General features: G+C 44.3%; 1 protein-coding gene across 5 annotated transcripts in view; it reads left to right on the plus strand.

Annotated features, from left to right (window-relative positions):
- The first annotated feature begins 83 nt into the window (after positions 1–83).
- Positions 84–16,056, plus strand: part of ATP6V1A (ATPase H+ transporting V1 subunit A) — a 37,358-nt gene continuing 21,385 nt past the window's right edge. Inside the window, exons 1-3 of one of the 5 annotated variants that reach the window (XM_073310187.1) lie at positions 86–227; positions 1,503–1,588; positions 14,955–15,050. In XM_073310187.1, coding sequence (XP_073166288.1) covers positions 14,969–15,050 — 82 coding nt within the window. In that variant the 5' untranslated portion in view covers positions 86–227; positions 1,503–1,588; positions 14,955–14,968. The other 4 variants (XM_073310196.1, XM_073310162.1, XM_073310178.1 and 1 more) reach the window with 4 other exon arrangements.

Below are 16,056 nucleotides of genomic sequence, written 5' to 3' on the forward strand. Positions count from 1 at the left end.
CGTGGCCCTGGAAGGCCAATCGCCTGCCTCCGCATTGGCCACCTGTCATTTAAAAGAAACACCCCCAGCCTTAAACTAGAAGGTCTCCCGATTCCCTCACTTCCGGCGGGTCAGGGACTACGCTCGTGACTCGGAGCATGCGCCCTATGAGCGAATGAGCAGCTGATCGCCGCTGCCTGCCATTGAAGTGAAGGGAAAAAGAAGTGGTTCGGCTGCGCCCGCCCCAGGTGAGACTCTCCCCCATCCCCTCCCCCCCCCCCGCCCGGCCGCGAGACGTCGTCACCTGGCAGATGTGGGAAGCGCCGAGCCGGGGGTGGGCGAGGCCGGCCGAGCGCGCGGGGGGCTCTTCAACCTCACCCCCGCGCGCGCGCCCGTGACGCCGCCGGGCCATGCTGCTCGGGCCGGGGGGCGCAGGGCCGTGGTGACGTACCCGGGCCCGTTGCGCCGCTCTGGCTGCGGCGTCCGGGGCGCGTCGCTCTGGCGGCCTGTGGGCCCCTGCTGCGACTCGCGGCGGGGGGGGGGGGGGGAGGCGCTGCCGGGGGCGGGGGAGGGGGGGTCGCGCGCGTTGCCGGCCTGGGGGCGGCTGGCGCCGCGGGAGCTGAGGCCGGTCCGTGCTTACGGGGGTGGGGGAAGCCGGGCTGCGGGGCTGACGCGTGACCCGGCGGCCTGGGCACCCTGCCGGTTACTGGCCGAATGAAGACGCGCCCCTGTTGCTGCGGTCCGGGGGCCAAGCCTGGCAAACAAAAAAGCAACGAAACCGCCCCCCTGAAATGCAGAACAAGGGGGCGGCGGGGGGGGGGCGGCTAACCTGAGGCTGGAAGGTGGCAGCGTTTAGCAGCGGCTCCATTGCGGTGTCTGGCGTTGCACAAGTAACGCCTGTAAATGCTGCTGTGCGGGCTGATCCTGCTATTGAGTGGGTCCCCCGTGAAGGAATTAGCGCCGCAATTTCGAAGGCCCCAGAGAACTTTCATTTCAGCAATGGGAGAGTAAGAGAACGTGAAACGGCTCTTGAATCTCTTTAATCTAGAGCTACACTGGCTGTATGCTTCCAACTACTTTGATAGTTGATCTGAAGTATCTCTTTATAGTCTCCCCTTTCCAATCTCTTGTACTTACCTCATCCAGACACTGTTCTTAACTAAGGGAAGGGGATGTGGATGTTTCTGTTGGCGTTGAACGTTGTTGTTTGAAGCCACTGTAGATCATCTGATAAGGTGACTCAGTCCCATAGGGAGAGTCACTGTATGGCTCCCTATCCAGTGTCCCCACTACACTTAGCATAATCTGGTGGTATGAGATCATAAGAGTAGTTCTCTAATTTTCTTAGCCCCTGCAGCTTTAGACTGTCTTATTCTGGAATAAGTGTCTCCACATGTGGACTGGTTCCTGAAGAGCTCCATGTGTAGACCAAGCCCTGACTTCTTTTAGAACTCTGACACCACATCTAAGGCTCTTATTAATTTTCATTAAGTGTTCTTCTCTTGCTCCTTTTGCTTGCACAGGCACAGATAGGCCTGTCAGCCTGAGATGGATCTCAGATGAAATAATGGAATCTCTGATAGAGGACTCAACTAATAAAGGAGGATAAGTAATGCCAATCTGCATGGATTTATCAAAAATAGATCTTGATATTATTTTTGAGAATACAAGTTTAATAAAGGTGGTAGTGTTGATGTGATAGACTTATGTAAGGCATTTGACTTGGTACTGCATGACATCTTGATTAACAAACTATAGCAAAACAAAATCAACATGGCACACATTAAATGGGTTAAAAACTGATTAACTGATGGGTCTCAACATGTAATTGTAAATGGAGAATCAGGTGGATGTCCCACAGGGATCAGATATAGCATAGGGCTAAGAAAACTTTTTGTTTTTTTATTAGAGATAAAAATGAATAGTGATTAAAATTTACGGATGACAAAAGATTGGGGGAGTGGTAAATAATCAAGAGAACAGGTCACTGGTATTACCTCTTGGTAAGCTGGGGGAAGACAAACACTATGTTTCAATATGGCCAGATGTAAGGTCATAAATCTGGGAACAAAGACCGTAGGCCATTCTTACAGGATCGGGGACTATCTTGGGAAGCAGGGATTATGTGCGGGGGAAACGGACTTTAGGAATAATGGTGGATAATCAGCTGAATGTTAGCTACCAGTACGACACTGGTCAAAGGCCTAATTTGATGCTTGGATGTCTAAATGGGAAAATATAGAGTAGGAAGGTTATATTACTTCTGCTTGGCACTGGTGCAACCACTGCTGGAATAGTGTCCAGTTCTAGTGTCCACAAATCAAGAAAGATGTTGATAAATTTTAGAGGGTTCAGAGAAGGGCTACAAGAATGTCCAAAAGATTGGAAACTATGCTGTATAGCGAGAAGACGTAAGAAACTCAATCTATTTATCTTACCTTATCTTATCAAAGAGAAGATTCAGGGGATGATTTGATCAGTGTATATGTACCTACAAGGGGAACAGATTTTTGATAATAGGGGGCTCTTTAGTTGACAAATAACAAAATGCAATGGGGAGAAGTTGCAGCTAGACAAATTCAGAGTGGAAATAAGGTGTCAGATTTTAACAGTGAGGGTAATTAACCATTGGAACAATTTACCAAAATAAATGTTTTTTCAAACAGATATGCTGTAGTTCAAGTACAGCTACTGGACTTGAAGCAGGAAACAATATAAGGAAAATCCTATGAGCTCTGTTAGACAGGAAGTAAGACTAAGGCCAGAAGTCTATGAAGAGTCTGTCTCTTTGGGTGGAAGGTAAAGATCCATCTTTAAAGTAGCAAAGGGATTGCATTGACCATGTTAGGTGTGAGCTTCTGTTGGAGGGGAAGAACAAAAATAGATTTTTTTCCCTTCAACATGACTCCAAAATTTTCTTTCGACTTGAAAATATTGCTGACTTTTTTTTTCCTGAGCAGTCAAGTCCACATGACCCATTGGAGGGAAACAGCATCAAGAAAACCCAGACAGTGGACTGAGCTGGAATATCATGCCTGTGTGTTTCACCCTTACTCACTGTGTGTTTTGAGAAGTGTCTACTTCAGAGGGGTAGAATAGAGGAAAACAGAACAGTCCTCTTCCTTTGTGGTACAGCCGTCAACTCCTAATGTTGTATTCCAGGGAAATAGTGGATCCAGAACTTCTTGGTCCTCTTTTCCTAGAGGTGATCCGGCACTATGTGTGCACTGGACTTAAAGGTGATCTACCAAGGAAGGAAAATTGGCCTTATCTGCATTATTTTTGTTTCTTCATAGTGAAAACACAAGGCCTGAAACTTTTTTCTTTTTTTTTTTTTCTTTTAGAAAGTAGAAAATAAGGAACTGACCTGCTGAATCAGAGCAGTGGACTTTTAGTCCAATATCATGTCTAACAGTGGCTCATACCAACTGCCTCAGAAGAGCCGCGCTGTAATAGAGGCAAAAAGGGTATATCCTGCCCTTGGGCGTCCTAACTCCCGGTTGTTAAAAATGTCCTAAGGTGTAAGGGCTTATATCCTTAAACTTTTTTTAAATTGTAACTTTGTATTTGTTTAAATGTCTAATACCACTTTGATTTCTTCAGGGCAACTGCACCTGGGTTCCCCCTCAGTGGTCCAGCAAGGGCACCCACTCTAGGTTTCTGGCTCCCCAGCTGTTGCCTCTCTTGGGTGGAGTCAATTATCTCTCTTCTCTCTGAGAGATTTCCACATTGCATGGTCCCTTGATGATACTGTGAAATCCCCAGCAAAAGACAGGCTGCCTACACAGGCTTCTTTTGACCTCTCTTTAGAGAAAGTACACAGTGTAGTTGCCACAGTATAAATTGCCACGCAGTTCTTTCTAAGCAAGCATGTTTTATTCTTAAGTTTAAAGGAATGCAAAGAAAACATTTTAAAACAATTAAAGAACCCTCACACACATACCAAAAAAGCTTAGCAGTGATCACCCCACCTGCAACGTGGACTACGGCAGGAATAGTCTTTTGGCTCGCACTTGGGTTTATCCTTTGTGTCACTCATGTATCCAGTTTGGCTCTTTGAAGAGCCCTGAATAGGTAATCAGCCAGACAATGGGTCTCTGCTCAAAGTGCAACTTCAAAAAAGTGGATTCCAGGTGGGGCATTTGCATTCTCCTCTGCCTTAGTATTTCTTAGGAAATCCACTTCACATGTACACCAGACCCTCGCTAGAATGTGGGATTTGGGATCCATGCCTAGTACTGCGTTATAGTGGGGACCGTGTTAAAATGAAATTACTGTATACAGTAATTGTCACATCCATAAAGTATAGAAAACCCTAGAAAATAAACTCCGACTTGAAGGAAACAATAAACGACGAAAAGTGTTGCTTTATTAGAGATTTAAAGTAGACATTACAATAAAATAGTCTAGTTTTTCTTAGTCAGTGAGTTGCTTTTGCTTCTTGCTGCTGTGCCGCTTCCGCTTAGCAAACTGCAAAAGACTACGTAGCTGCATAATTTTTATAGGCTCAACATCTTGCATCTCAAAACGGTCTCTAAGCCAGCTACGGTCGCAGTTGACATTGGAACGATGTCCACTTCATCTTCCTCCTCTTCCATGACTAAGGCCAATTCTTCAGCTTCTGGAATGTTGTTTGGTCATACTGCCTGAAGAATTTGGTCATCCATTAGACTTTCAGCAACGGGATAAAATTCTTCTGCTTCATTGTCGCCTCTTATCCAGGACTCGATAATTTGTGGCAGAACAGTTACCCTGAGCCCAGGCAGTTGCTGGCACAGCTCCTATATCCACTCCATGTCTGTTCTTCCAACTTCCTCTTCTGTAAATTCCTCTAAGTCGAATTCCTTGTCAGACTGTGATCTGCTTTCTTCATTTTCTTCCAGGAGCGGGTGGCCAAATGACACTCTCCGTCCCACCATCCAACAGCGGTTTATTGTTTCGGCGCATAATAAATTCCAGGCATTGCTGACAATGTAAAAAGTCTTTTTTTATAATCAACTTCTTCAGAAAATCAGTGACAGACAACTCGCTTTCTATCATTTGTCGTACCAAGTTTCATTAATAGTGCCGCTTAAAAATGGCGATAACACCTTGATCAAGCGGCTGGATTTTTGAAAGTTGGGTTTTTAGGTAAGTATTCAACCCATATTTTACCATCATGGGTTCTGAGTCTTTAGGCCAGAGGATGCACTGGACAGTTGTCTAGCAAAAGAACGGCCTTTTCTTCTAAGCAGTTTGCCCTCAAAGGCTTTTGCACAGAAGGGACAAATTCGGTGAAGAGTCATTGTTCAGAAATCTCTCATCCAGGAATTTTTGGAGTTCTTGTATGAAAATGGCAGGCAGTTCACATTTACGTGATGACAGCACCAAGGCATGCGAGACTTTCCAATGCATAATGGTTTTAATTTATGCTTGCATTTTGCATTCACACACAACAATAAAGTAAGGTGACTTTTTGCCTGTTTATATTCTTTCTTACATTCATCTGTTCTGACAGGCAGGGTTTTATCGGGTAACATTTTATAATTCCTGTTTTGTCTGCATTGTAAACCTGTTCCTCCGAGTAACTCTCTGCATGTAAAATTTCCCTCAGCTTTGCAGGGTATGATTGCTTGGCGTCTGCATCAGCAGAGCGTTTTTCTCCCGAAACTGCAATCTTAGAGATTCCGTGTCATTTCTGAAATCACCTTAGCCAACCTGAACTCACTTTAAAATTGCTGAATTCGCCATTAAGTTCCAGGTCGAATTGCATGGCTATAAGCAGACCAGAGATCGGAATGCCTTTCTGCTGTTCTTGCACAAACCATGTGTACACTGCAGAATCAAGATCGGCATCATTTGCTAAATGGGCTCGTTTTCTTTGAAGGCCATGCTCTTCATCCAGGTTATGAATGCAAGTTCTGAGCTTGTCAGCATTCTTTAGCCATCCACAAAAGGTGGACTTGTTAATGCCAATATCACGGCTAATCTTTGCCTGGGTTTCACCATTTCTAAGTTGTTCGATAGTGTCCAATTTGTCCTGCACCAAGTAAGCCTGCCTTTTGCCTGCCATTTTTGACTTTTCTAAACATAAATACTGTACCTGTAAATTTTTATTACATTACATTTGTATGGTGTTCTGGGCCTACAGCAATCGTCTTAGGGCTTGTCTACCCTACCACACGAGGTCGATCAAAGATGCGCAACTTCAACTACATGAATAGCTGACGCTCTCCCATTGACTGTGCTTGCGCTCCTCGTTCTGGTGGAGTACTAGAGTCGACAGAGCACTCAGTGGTCGATTTATTGCGTCAACAGTTTTTTTGAGTATACTGTACAGTACTTAAATTTGGGATCCATGGCTGCGACCACGTTATGTCCGAATTCACATTATATAGACACGCGTTCTAGCAAGGGTCCAGTGTATTATCTCCCAAAGGTCCTTTGAAGTTCCTAATATCTCCTAGAGGATGCATTAATCCCAGTTTCCTCCTAAAGAAGTTCTATAGAATCCCACAATAGTACTCAAACATTTGTATTTTGAATACAAATACAAAATATAGCAGCCCTAGCCTCTGTTTGCCAGAAGGTGGGAATGGGCAACAGGGGATGGATCACTTGATTGCCTGTTCTGTTCATTCCCTCTAAAGCACCTGGCATTGACCACTGACAGACAGGATACTGGGTTAGATCGACCTTTGGTCTGACCCAGTATGGCTGTTTTTATGTTCAATAAACCCCAATGGTATGAAACTTAGTAAGGTTTGTCTAGGATATTGTTGTCTTCTATCACAATGGCCTTGCAAAAACTTTTTTTTTTTTAAAAAGCCGTAAGTTTGTATGTTTAGAACTCAAGCAAGAATTAGACATTTAAACTCTCAGCCTAGTAATATCTTGTGGCAATGAATTCCACAATTTGAATTTGCCACTTTCAGTTTCTTTGAATGTCCCTTTGCTTTTGTATTATGAGACATAGTTGTTAGAAGTTCCCAATTTACCTTACCTATACCATTTATTGTATCACATCTTTTCTTATCTTCTCTTTAAGGTATGTAGCCCCAATCTTTTAAATATCTTTTCATGAAAGTTTTTGCAGACTGCTAATTACTCTTGTTGCCCGTTCCTGAAACCCCTGTAATTTTGTTGTGCCCTTTGAGCTGTGGTGACCGGAACTGGTACAGTATTCCAGGTGAGGGTATACTGTTGGTTTATATAGTGGCATCATAATTTCTGTGTTCTCTACTCTGTTATGAAATCCAGTATATTTACTCTTTTGACTCATGCTGCACACTGAACTCTGTACAATAATGCCCTGGTCTTTTTCCTGAGTTAATACAGTTAATAACCATGTAAGAAGTCTGAGTAGTTCAGATAATTCCCTTCAATGTGGATTACTTTGCATTTGTAAACACTTAATTTCACCTGCTATCATGTTGCCTATTGACCTACCTTGTTTAAATCTCTCTGAAGTTAATTTTTCTCTGGTTTTGACTAACTGAAATAGTTTTGTCACACGTAGCTTCGCTGTTTGCCCCATTTCGAGATAATTAATATCTGTAACAGTGGTCCTAGTGCAGAATTTTTTTTTTTTTTTTTTTGCCGTGACTATTTGTACTTCGCATTGTCTTTGCCACCCTGAAACTCTATGGATGTCTGCAGACCTCCTTTGAGTTATGAAATCTCAAGTAGTAAGGAAGTGAAATCTAACAGAGGAAGCTATTTTTAAAAACAGTTTTTATACAATTATTAAATGCAAATTACTGACAAACGGTTGGGAGGAATGATCTCTCTGATTCAACACCATTGCACCTTTTAATTAAGGGCTGAGACTGCTCCCAGGCAACTCTTCTAAGTCAGCCAAGAAGTTCTCAAATGAAAGAATAACAAGACTTCACATTCTTGATATTTTTGAAGAAAAAACAAGCAGGAAGGGAAAAAACTTTGCCTCCTTCAGATTAAAAATAATTCTGTTTTTACCCTCCAGTGCTGCTTCTAGTGACTGGTTCTCAAAGCCTCTGCAACATGAAATCGGTCTGGCTTTGAAATGAAGTAATTGGCAATTGACTAAAAAAAAGTCTCATTGTGCATGTGAAAAACTTACAATGCACTGGGCAGCTGAGCTGAAACTTGCTCACAGTCCAGTGACTGTCTTTCCCCCCCCCCCACCCCAAAATGCAGAATTTTGCACTGAAAGAGTGTTGCATTGAGACTGGGCTTCTGCTTTCAAACATTACACTACCATAAACCATGCTCATGTGACAACTTCCCTTAAAGCCACATCATCTACTGAGAGGCCTTCAATACAGGGCTCGTCAACATTTCTGTGCCCTACATAGGAATAGTACTTATGAAAGCAAGTTTCTGTGAAATTTGAAAACATTCCCGCCCCTCCAGTGTTGAGAGCCCGACCACAATACACGGTCAGTAGGGTTGCCAATTTTGGTTGGGTGTATTCCTGGAGGTCTGATCACATGACATAATCGTTAATTCAAGATTAATCTCCAGGACAATCCTGGGGGTTGGCAACCCTAACTGTCAGTGAATGAGAAGAAAAGGAAAACACTTCTCTGATGAAATGCGAATCATAGAATATCAGGGTTGGAAGGGACCCTAGAAGGTCATCTAGTCCAACCCCCTGCTCAAAGCAGGACCAATTCCCAGTTAAATCATCCCAGCCAGGGCTTTGTCAAGCCTGACCTTAAAAACCTCTAAGGAAGGAGATTCTACCACCTCCCTAGGTAACGCATTCCAGTGTTTCACCATCCTCTTAGTGAAAAAGTTTTTCCTAATATCCAATCTAAACCTCCCCCACTGCAACTTGAGACCATTACTCCTCGTTCTGTCATCTGCTACCATTGAGAACAGTCTAGAGCCATCCTCTTTGGAACCCCCTTTCAGGTAGTTGAAAGCAGCTATCAAATCCCCCCTCATTCTTCTCTTCCGCAGGCTAAACAATCCCAGCTCCCTCAGCCTCTCCTCATAACTCATGTGTTCCAGTCCCCTAATCATTTTTGTTGCCCTTCGCTGGACTCTCTCCAATTTATCCACATCCTTCTTGAAGTGTGGGGCCCAAAACTGGACACAATACTCCAGATGAGGCCTCACCAATGTCGAATAGAGGGGAACGATCACGTCCCTCGATCTGCTCGCTATGCCCCTACTTATACATCCCAAAATGCCATTGGCCTTCTTGGCAACAAGGGCACACTGCTGACTCATATCCAGCTTCTCGTCCACTGTCACCCCTAGGTCCTTTTCCGCAGAACTGCTGCCTAGCCGTTCGGTCCCTAGTCTGTAGCTGTGCATTGGGTTCTTCCGTCCTAAGTGCAGGACCCTGCACTTATCCTTATTGAACCTCATCAGATTCCTTTTGGCCCAATCTTCCAATTGGTCTAGGTCCTTCTGTATCCTATCCCTCCCCTCCAGCGTATCTACCACTCCTCCCAGTTTAGTATCATCAGCAAATTTGCTGAGAGTGCAATCCACACCATCCTCCAGATTATTTATGAAGATATTGAATAAAACCGGCCCCAGGACCGACCCTTGGGGCACTCCACTTGATACCGGCTGCCAACTAGACATGGAGCCATTGATCACTACCCGTTGAGCCCGACAATCTAGCCAGCTTTCTACCCACCTTATAGTGCATTCATCCAGCCCATACTTCCTTAACTTGCTGACAAGAATACTATGGGAGACAGTGTCAAAAGCTTTGCTAAAGTCAAGAAACAATACATCCACTGCTTTCCCTTCATCCACAGAACCAAATGATGTGGGAGAAGGGGCCCACTTCTTAATATTGTCAGTTGCAGGACCTAAAAGTGTCTGTCTTCTAGATCCTTAACACTTAGTTACACTACATTACAATTAAGATGTCCTTTTTAAAAAATACATGTCCCATGCGATGCGCACGGTGGAGTGGCAGCATCTATGCTATTGTCCTAATGAGAAGGGATCGTAACTGTATGCCTATTTTTGTTTTTGAGGCAACTATTTTAAGGTGGAGGAGACTTCTTCAAAGACCTACTGGCTCTTTGAGGCAGGGCTCACATCTTCCCCTGTCTTTTTATATAGTGCAGAGCTCGCTGTTGTCATGTAACTATTTTCCACAGCAAATTCTAGCAGTTGTTACTCCAAGAACATTGGTCCTCATAGCTAATACCCTTCTTCTGCTCGCTAAGCTAGAGAAGGTTTTTAATTTTAACAGCATTAAATCGCCATATGGACTTATTCCTTACCTTACCATGAGTTCATTCCCTATTTTAAGCCATAAGTAGTATTGCAGATTCTTTCCCCTGTTTCTTCACTGTCGCAGCGGTGTTCCATTCACAGGCTGCTGTTGACTGAGCAGTAAGAAACAGTCATTCTTTTAAAACTGCGCTCGAATTTGCGTCTCACGTTCGGCTAGTTACTGTGCTGCTTGATGTGCATGCGTAGCTATGTAAAACCACCAAGAAATAACTAGATAGAACTTGGTACTGAAACTGATGTATGAAATCTGAAAGTGAATTAACTGATTGTATAGACTGACTTAAGCAGCTAGTAGAAAGTGTAGTAAAATTCTGCTTCTTTTAAGGATTTTGTTTAAGGATGTTAATTTCCAAAGCTGAATTTACTAGCTTTTCCCCTAGAGACCTTTGCAGGAAGAACTTGCTACGAACCATGATGTTCCTTTTACCTCCTGACAGCTAATACAGTGAAGCTGTATTTAGGAACAAGAGCTCAGATGGGCCTGGAGCAGCTTGATTTGCTATTGCAGCATTCTCAGTGCTGTTGGGGAGAGACTGATGAGTCATCAAGTCAGGTGACTGTGTCTTTGCTGTGTGCCTGGAATTTCTTCCCCCTCTGCAGCAGGCTTTTTGCATCCCTCTGTGTAAGGGGGTTGGAGGGCCTTTTGGGAAGGACAGTCATTTGCTACTAAGTGCTGCTACTTTAGTGCTGAAATCTGGGTTGCTTCATCTGGCCTGTGGATTTTTTGCCTCCCCCTTTCCCTTACAAAGCAAGGTAAGAAATCCTTTGATATTTATGGTATGATAAATCGAGAGTCATTTGCTTCCTGCTAGAAAAAGGCACTTTATGATCATCTCACCAGGGTCTTAATTCCTAAACCAATTTTCGTCCAAGGATATGGGGCTCAAACTTTGAATGGAATTGAACGTCTCTCCATCAATGATCGCATATCAAATTTAAAAGGCAAAAGATAGTAATCATGACAGAGAATATTGGGTGCTTTCTTACACTGGCAGCAGAAAATCTTTCACTTTTTGGGGGTCTTCTCTGCAGTCAAATGATTTTATTGGGGGGAATCTAGGTAGAAAACTACTGGATTTGGGGCTTTTCTGTCTGTTACTTATGGATTTCCATTATAAAATGACTAGTTAGATTCGTGGTGTACTTGCATAGCTTTCAACCAGCTAAGTCTGAATCTGGTTGTGTTCTGAGGTCTGCTATTACTGCAGGGTTTTGGACAGAATACATTCATCTTCTCTCTAGAAGGCCACTCTGAAAGGATCTTTAAAATCAGGTTTTTTCAGCTTTTTATTAAAAAAACAAAACTGGTCAGTAATGCTTGTTAGTCTGTTACATTCTATGTAACTGCTCTGCTCACGCTGCGGGTAACCAAGGAAAAGTGAACTGTGTGTAATGTTTAACCTCAGGGGCTGGGGGAATCCTCTTAAGGGACTAAAAGAATTTAGTAAAATCCTTGTGTCCAGCTCTGTTAACATATTAAGGTGGTCTTGGCTGATGAAGGTCAGTAGTGTGGTGGTGGTTAAATACTAAACACAATCACGATCTGTGCTCATAGTGCAATGCTGGCTGGCAGATAGCAGCCTCCTATAGCACATGGATGAGTTCCACCAGTGTGGGGGGGCACAGTACAGAATATAGTGACAGTCTTGCCCCCGAAGGAGTTGACCGTACAGTCTAAGATGAAAACCTGCAGAACCAACCTGAGCACTAGCTACCAGGTATCTCAGTGGGGGAGATGCAGAACAGTGGTTTCTGAATAGTGTTCAGTATTTCAAGGATCATAACCTCTTGAGAAAGGTGTCAGTGCTTCTGGGGCTCATGGCTTGGTGCAGCAGGATGTGGAGGCTGCTCTGACCATGTGGGAGAAGGATCCGAAGGGAGTGCTGAAGCAGGTTTCGTTGCCAGGGCAGTGGAAACCTTAGCAGTGGATGTTGGTTTTGGAGAGGTGTAGGCCAGAGCAGTGCTGTGCAGACATTGGGCATGCCTACACTGCAGCTGGGAGGTGTGATTCCCAGCCCAGATAGACTCATGCTATGTCAGCATGTCAAAAATAGCAGTGTGGTCAGTGCAGCATGGGCAGCCATTTGGACTAGTCACCCAAATTCAAGCCCATCCACCCCATGGGTCTGAGCTCAGGTGGCTAGCCTGAGCCACTGCCTGTGCCACAATGTCCCCACTACTATTTTAGCATGCTAGTTGGAGGTGTGCATGTGCGAGTTGTACCTCCCAGCTGCAGTGTAGGCATATCCTTAGAGGTCAGGATGAGGAGCTTGAAATGGTTGGGTCAAGGGCAGTCTAATGGAATGATTCCAAAACATTCCACCTGGAGAGAGTGGTGGGTGAGGAAAATTACTTTGGTAGCCTTCTGGACAAAGTACAGGGAAGCAAGTGGGGAATGGGAATGCTAGAGAAGTGGAGGAGGTTGACCGTCTGGATGAAAGATGGACAAGATCTAGGTAGGGTGTTTTTGCTGCAGGTCTAAATGCATGTGCTTGTCTGTCCTTGGAATGATTGCTTTTGCCGCCTGCTGTGAGCTCTTCAAAAAATCTGACTGAAGAGGAGTTAAACCCTTTCAAATAACCTCACTGGCTTTGGCTCACAGCTGACCTTCCTGATCTGAACAGTTTGTGTTTGAGCTCCAGAAGGAACTGACCTAGAATGGTGTGACCTGATCAAGTCCCTTGTATGCCTCTGTTAAGCTAGGTGGGAGTATGGATGAGGAGGAGCAACTTTTTACCTCTCATGGTTCAGTCCCATCAGAATGTAGATTAGTCTTTGCTTCACCTTTTTAAGGATTGTGTAGGTAGGAACTAACCCTGCCGTGGTGTTAATGGCTCTGGAGCATCCATCTGTGAATGATCTCTTGGCGTACACGTTCTGGGTGGAATTCTAAGTCTTGCTGCTTGTTCAGTGGGGCATGTGGAATAACGCTGCTGGAGCCACTGCTGCACCGATTCCCTTGCCTGCGACTCCTGAGCTTCAGGTGGCCTTTTGGTCACGACACCCTCTTGGAGTTGTCAAATAGCTGACGGAATTCTCAACAAACTTTTTGAAATTGGCTTCTAATGCTAAGCTACACAGTCTAGTTTCACAGTGCTGAGGACTCCACTCTGTTCCTGAGGTCCTGCACGGTCACAGGACACTTTGTGCCCAGAAGGACTAGGTAGCTCTAGGAACTAGAAATGGAACACCCAGTCTTTGATCTCTAGGTTACCAGTTCCCATTCAAGTTGGTAGGGACTGAGTCATGATCATCTCTTTGGTGGCTAGAGAAATGAATAAATGGGTATCCACATCACACAAACCACTACCATGAGTGAGCACTTGGGCTTGAAAAAACCTGCTTGCTCAGGGTGAGTAGGAATTCTGGCTGAGTGGGGCTAGGGAAGAGCAGAGGGCCCATGTACAATGGAAGAACTGAGAGACTGAGCCCTATGTGCCCTGGAGAGCAGCAGCCTTCTCCCTACTATCCCTAGAGAGCAGACTGGGAAGAGGAACCCTGCAAGGCGGGTGGGATAGGCGATGTGTATGTGCAGATGGATTAGCAGCACATGCATCTTTCACAAGGGGTAGTTGGTTTATGGGGCAAGTTTTTCAAGCCATGATAAACCCCCTTGTTAACTGTTTCAACAGAGACACTGGGCATAGGGTGCGCTGTGAGCCTGAACTCAGTTCTCCAGGGTTGGTTTGATGGTGGGGATGAACTGCTGTTGGCTGTATCTGATCTGCCCTGTGGATACACAGAGCAGCCAGTCTCCAGGGCTTTTCCCAACACTTTATTTTGATTTGTTCTAGGAGTGAATTAACATACGAGTAGCAAGTGATGCCCACTTAGATCAGTAACATTGTGGGGAGTTTCCAAGGTAACACACACCAAGCAAAGGGCTGTTATCTGCACCTAAAGCACAGTGCAGCCCTACGGCCAGTTACTACAGGAAGAACGTGCATCTACAGTCTGTTTGTGGCCAGTCAATGAGGAGCTGTTTTGCAAATCCTTGTTTTTAAACTCTAAATCTATTTTTAAGTCTTTCCCAATTAGTAAGTATAAGGCCTCCTGTTAGCCCTGCAGAATCTATACAGCTGTTTAACAAGGGAGCATATAGCAGCTGGATGCTGTGGTGTTGGCATCACTTGACTTGTAGAAGGAGTACATTTGCTGTAGCAGTCACAGAGAGATAACAAACGCTGAAAAGTGGTGCTATAAAAATGCACTGGGGGAATTCCAGGCATAGTGGTACTTTAGGCTGCATACCGTACTTACGCAGCTCAGAAATGCTGGTTTGAAAGTTGTGAAATCACTTATCATTCTAGTAAATGTTGCAGATTGAAGTGAGCCTTTCAGCAAGGGGGAGGGGAGTGGGAGATGAACTTTGAGCTTAAAATAATACATTCAAAGCATAGTTTGCTGTACTTAGTGATTTCTGCTGTTAAAATCAGGGTGGAAGCAGTTCCATAATAAGCTCTTTGTGACACTGTCAGTACAGGGCCCCATGTTATTGGTAATAAAGCTTGCTCATACTAGTATGTCTTGCTGAATTAAACCAAGCAAACCACTCTTGACTATAGCTGGCTATGAATTCATAGTGGTGGAGGGGGGAGTTAAGGTGCATGAGTCCACATGAATTTTGAGACTCCTGCAGTGGGCTTTAATTGGAAGCACTGGAAAAGGGGAGCCTGCTACTCACTGGGTTAGGTCTCTTCCTGCTCTGTATAGAACGAACTGTTGATTGTCTTCTTACTGGGCAGGTAAACTGGGCAAGATGAACTTTTCCAAGCTACCCAAAATCCGAGATGAAGACAGGGAGAGCGTGTTTGGCTACGTCCATGGAGTCTCAGGACCTGGTAGGTGCTGCTTGGTTGGGGATGGCCCACGTGGGTTCAACATTGTATTATGAAAACTGTTTCATGGACCTTTATATCCTCTTGGAGGAAGCACAGTGAAGCTTTTCTAAGTGGTTAATTGTTTCCCCCCCACTCTATCTAGCACAGAGCCCTCAAAGAACTGTCTGCTGCGTTACACATGTGTACTAAATTGGGAGCCACCAGCATGGGAAATGTCAGCAAGGTGTTACTATGTATTTTATTTATTATACATCGGCCACAGTGGATGCATGTCCTCCTGTATGTCAAACCCTGTGTATTAGAGGGCATTGTATTGAAGGAAGCGGGACAACTTTAGGAATCTCTTAAACATAACAGTTTAATTCATAAGCCAGTGTCTAAACTATTGTAGTTAGTTTCTGGTCATTTAGGATAGTGAAGTAGCTTAGGGCCAAAATATAATCTGCTTTAAAATAGTTCTAATCAGGTGGCAAAGGCTCTATCAACTTTAAAGATCTGTTTAAAAATAATCTGTCACTTTCCTGCAAAATCAAACTTATCAAATACAAATAGTAACAATAAATGGCACAGTCCCTGCCCCAGCACACTCCATAAGTTAAATAGACAATACACCAGATGGTCTGATGTCAGAGTAGTGGGGGTGTCTTGTTTTGTTTTTTTTTACTTTTTCCCAGAGGCGAATGTGCTCATGATGGGCTTTGGGGAAGGAGTGTCTTTATAGAGGGATTTGGGAGGATAGTCATTTAGAACCTTAAACCTTCTTAATCTTGTGCTGAGTACAGGGCATATCCTGGATATGAATTACAGCTGTCTATAGACTACTATGGTATGATGGTACCTGGCCATAGGCCCCAGAGCAGGAATAATAAGCACAGGACAGTTTTTTGTTTTGGTTTATAAGCTCTGCAGTTGTGCCTCCCAGACCGGCTTACTGCTTACATGGACTGACTGGGTACCAGGCCTCTGCTTTCCAGCACTCTACATTCTCTGCTGGGTTAGCAGACTT

This window comes from Lepidochelys kempii, chromosome 1 (assembly GCF_965140265.1).
Source record: "Lepidochelys kempii isolate rLepKem1 chromosome 1, rLepKem1.hap2, whole genome shotgun sequence".
Taxonomy (NCBI): Eukaryota; Metazoa; Chordata; order Testudines; family Cheloniidae; genus Lepidochelys; species Lepidochelys kempii.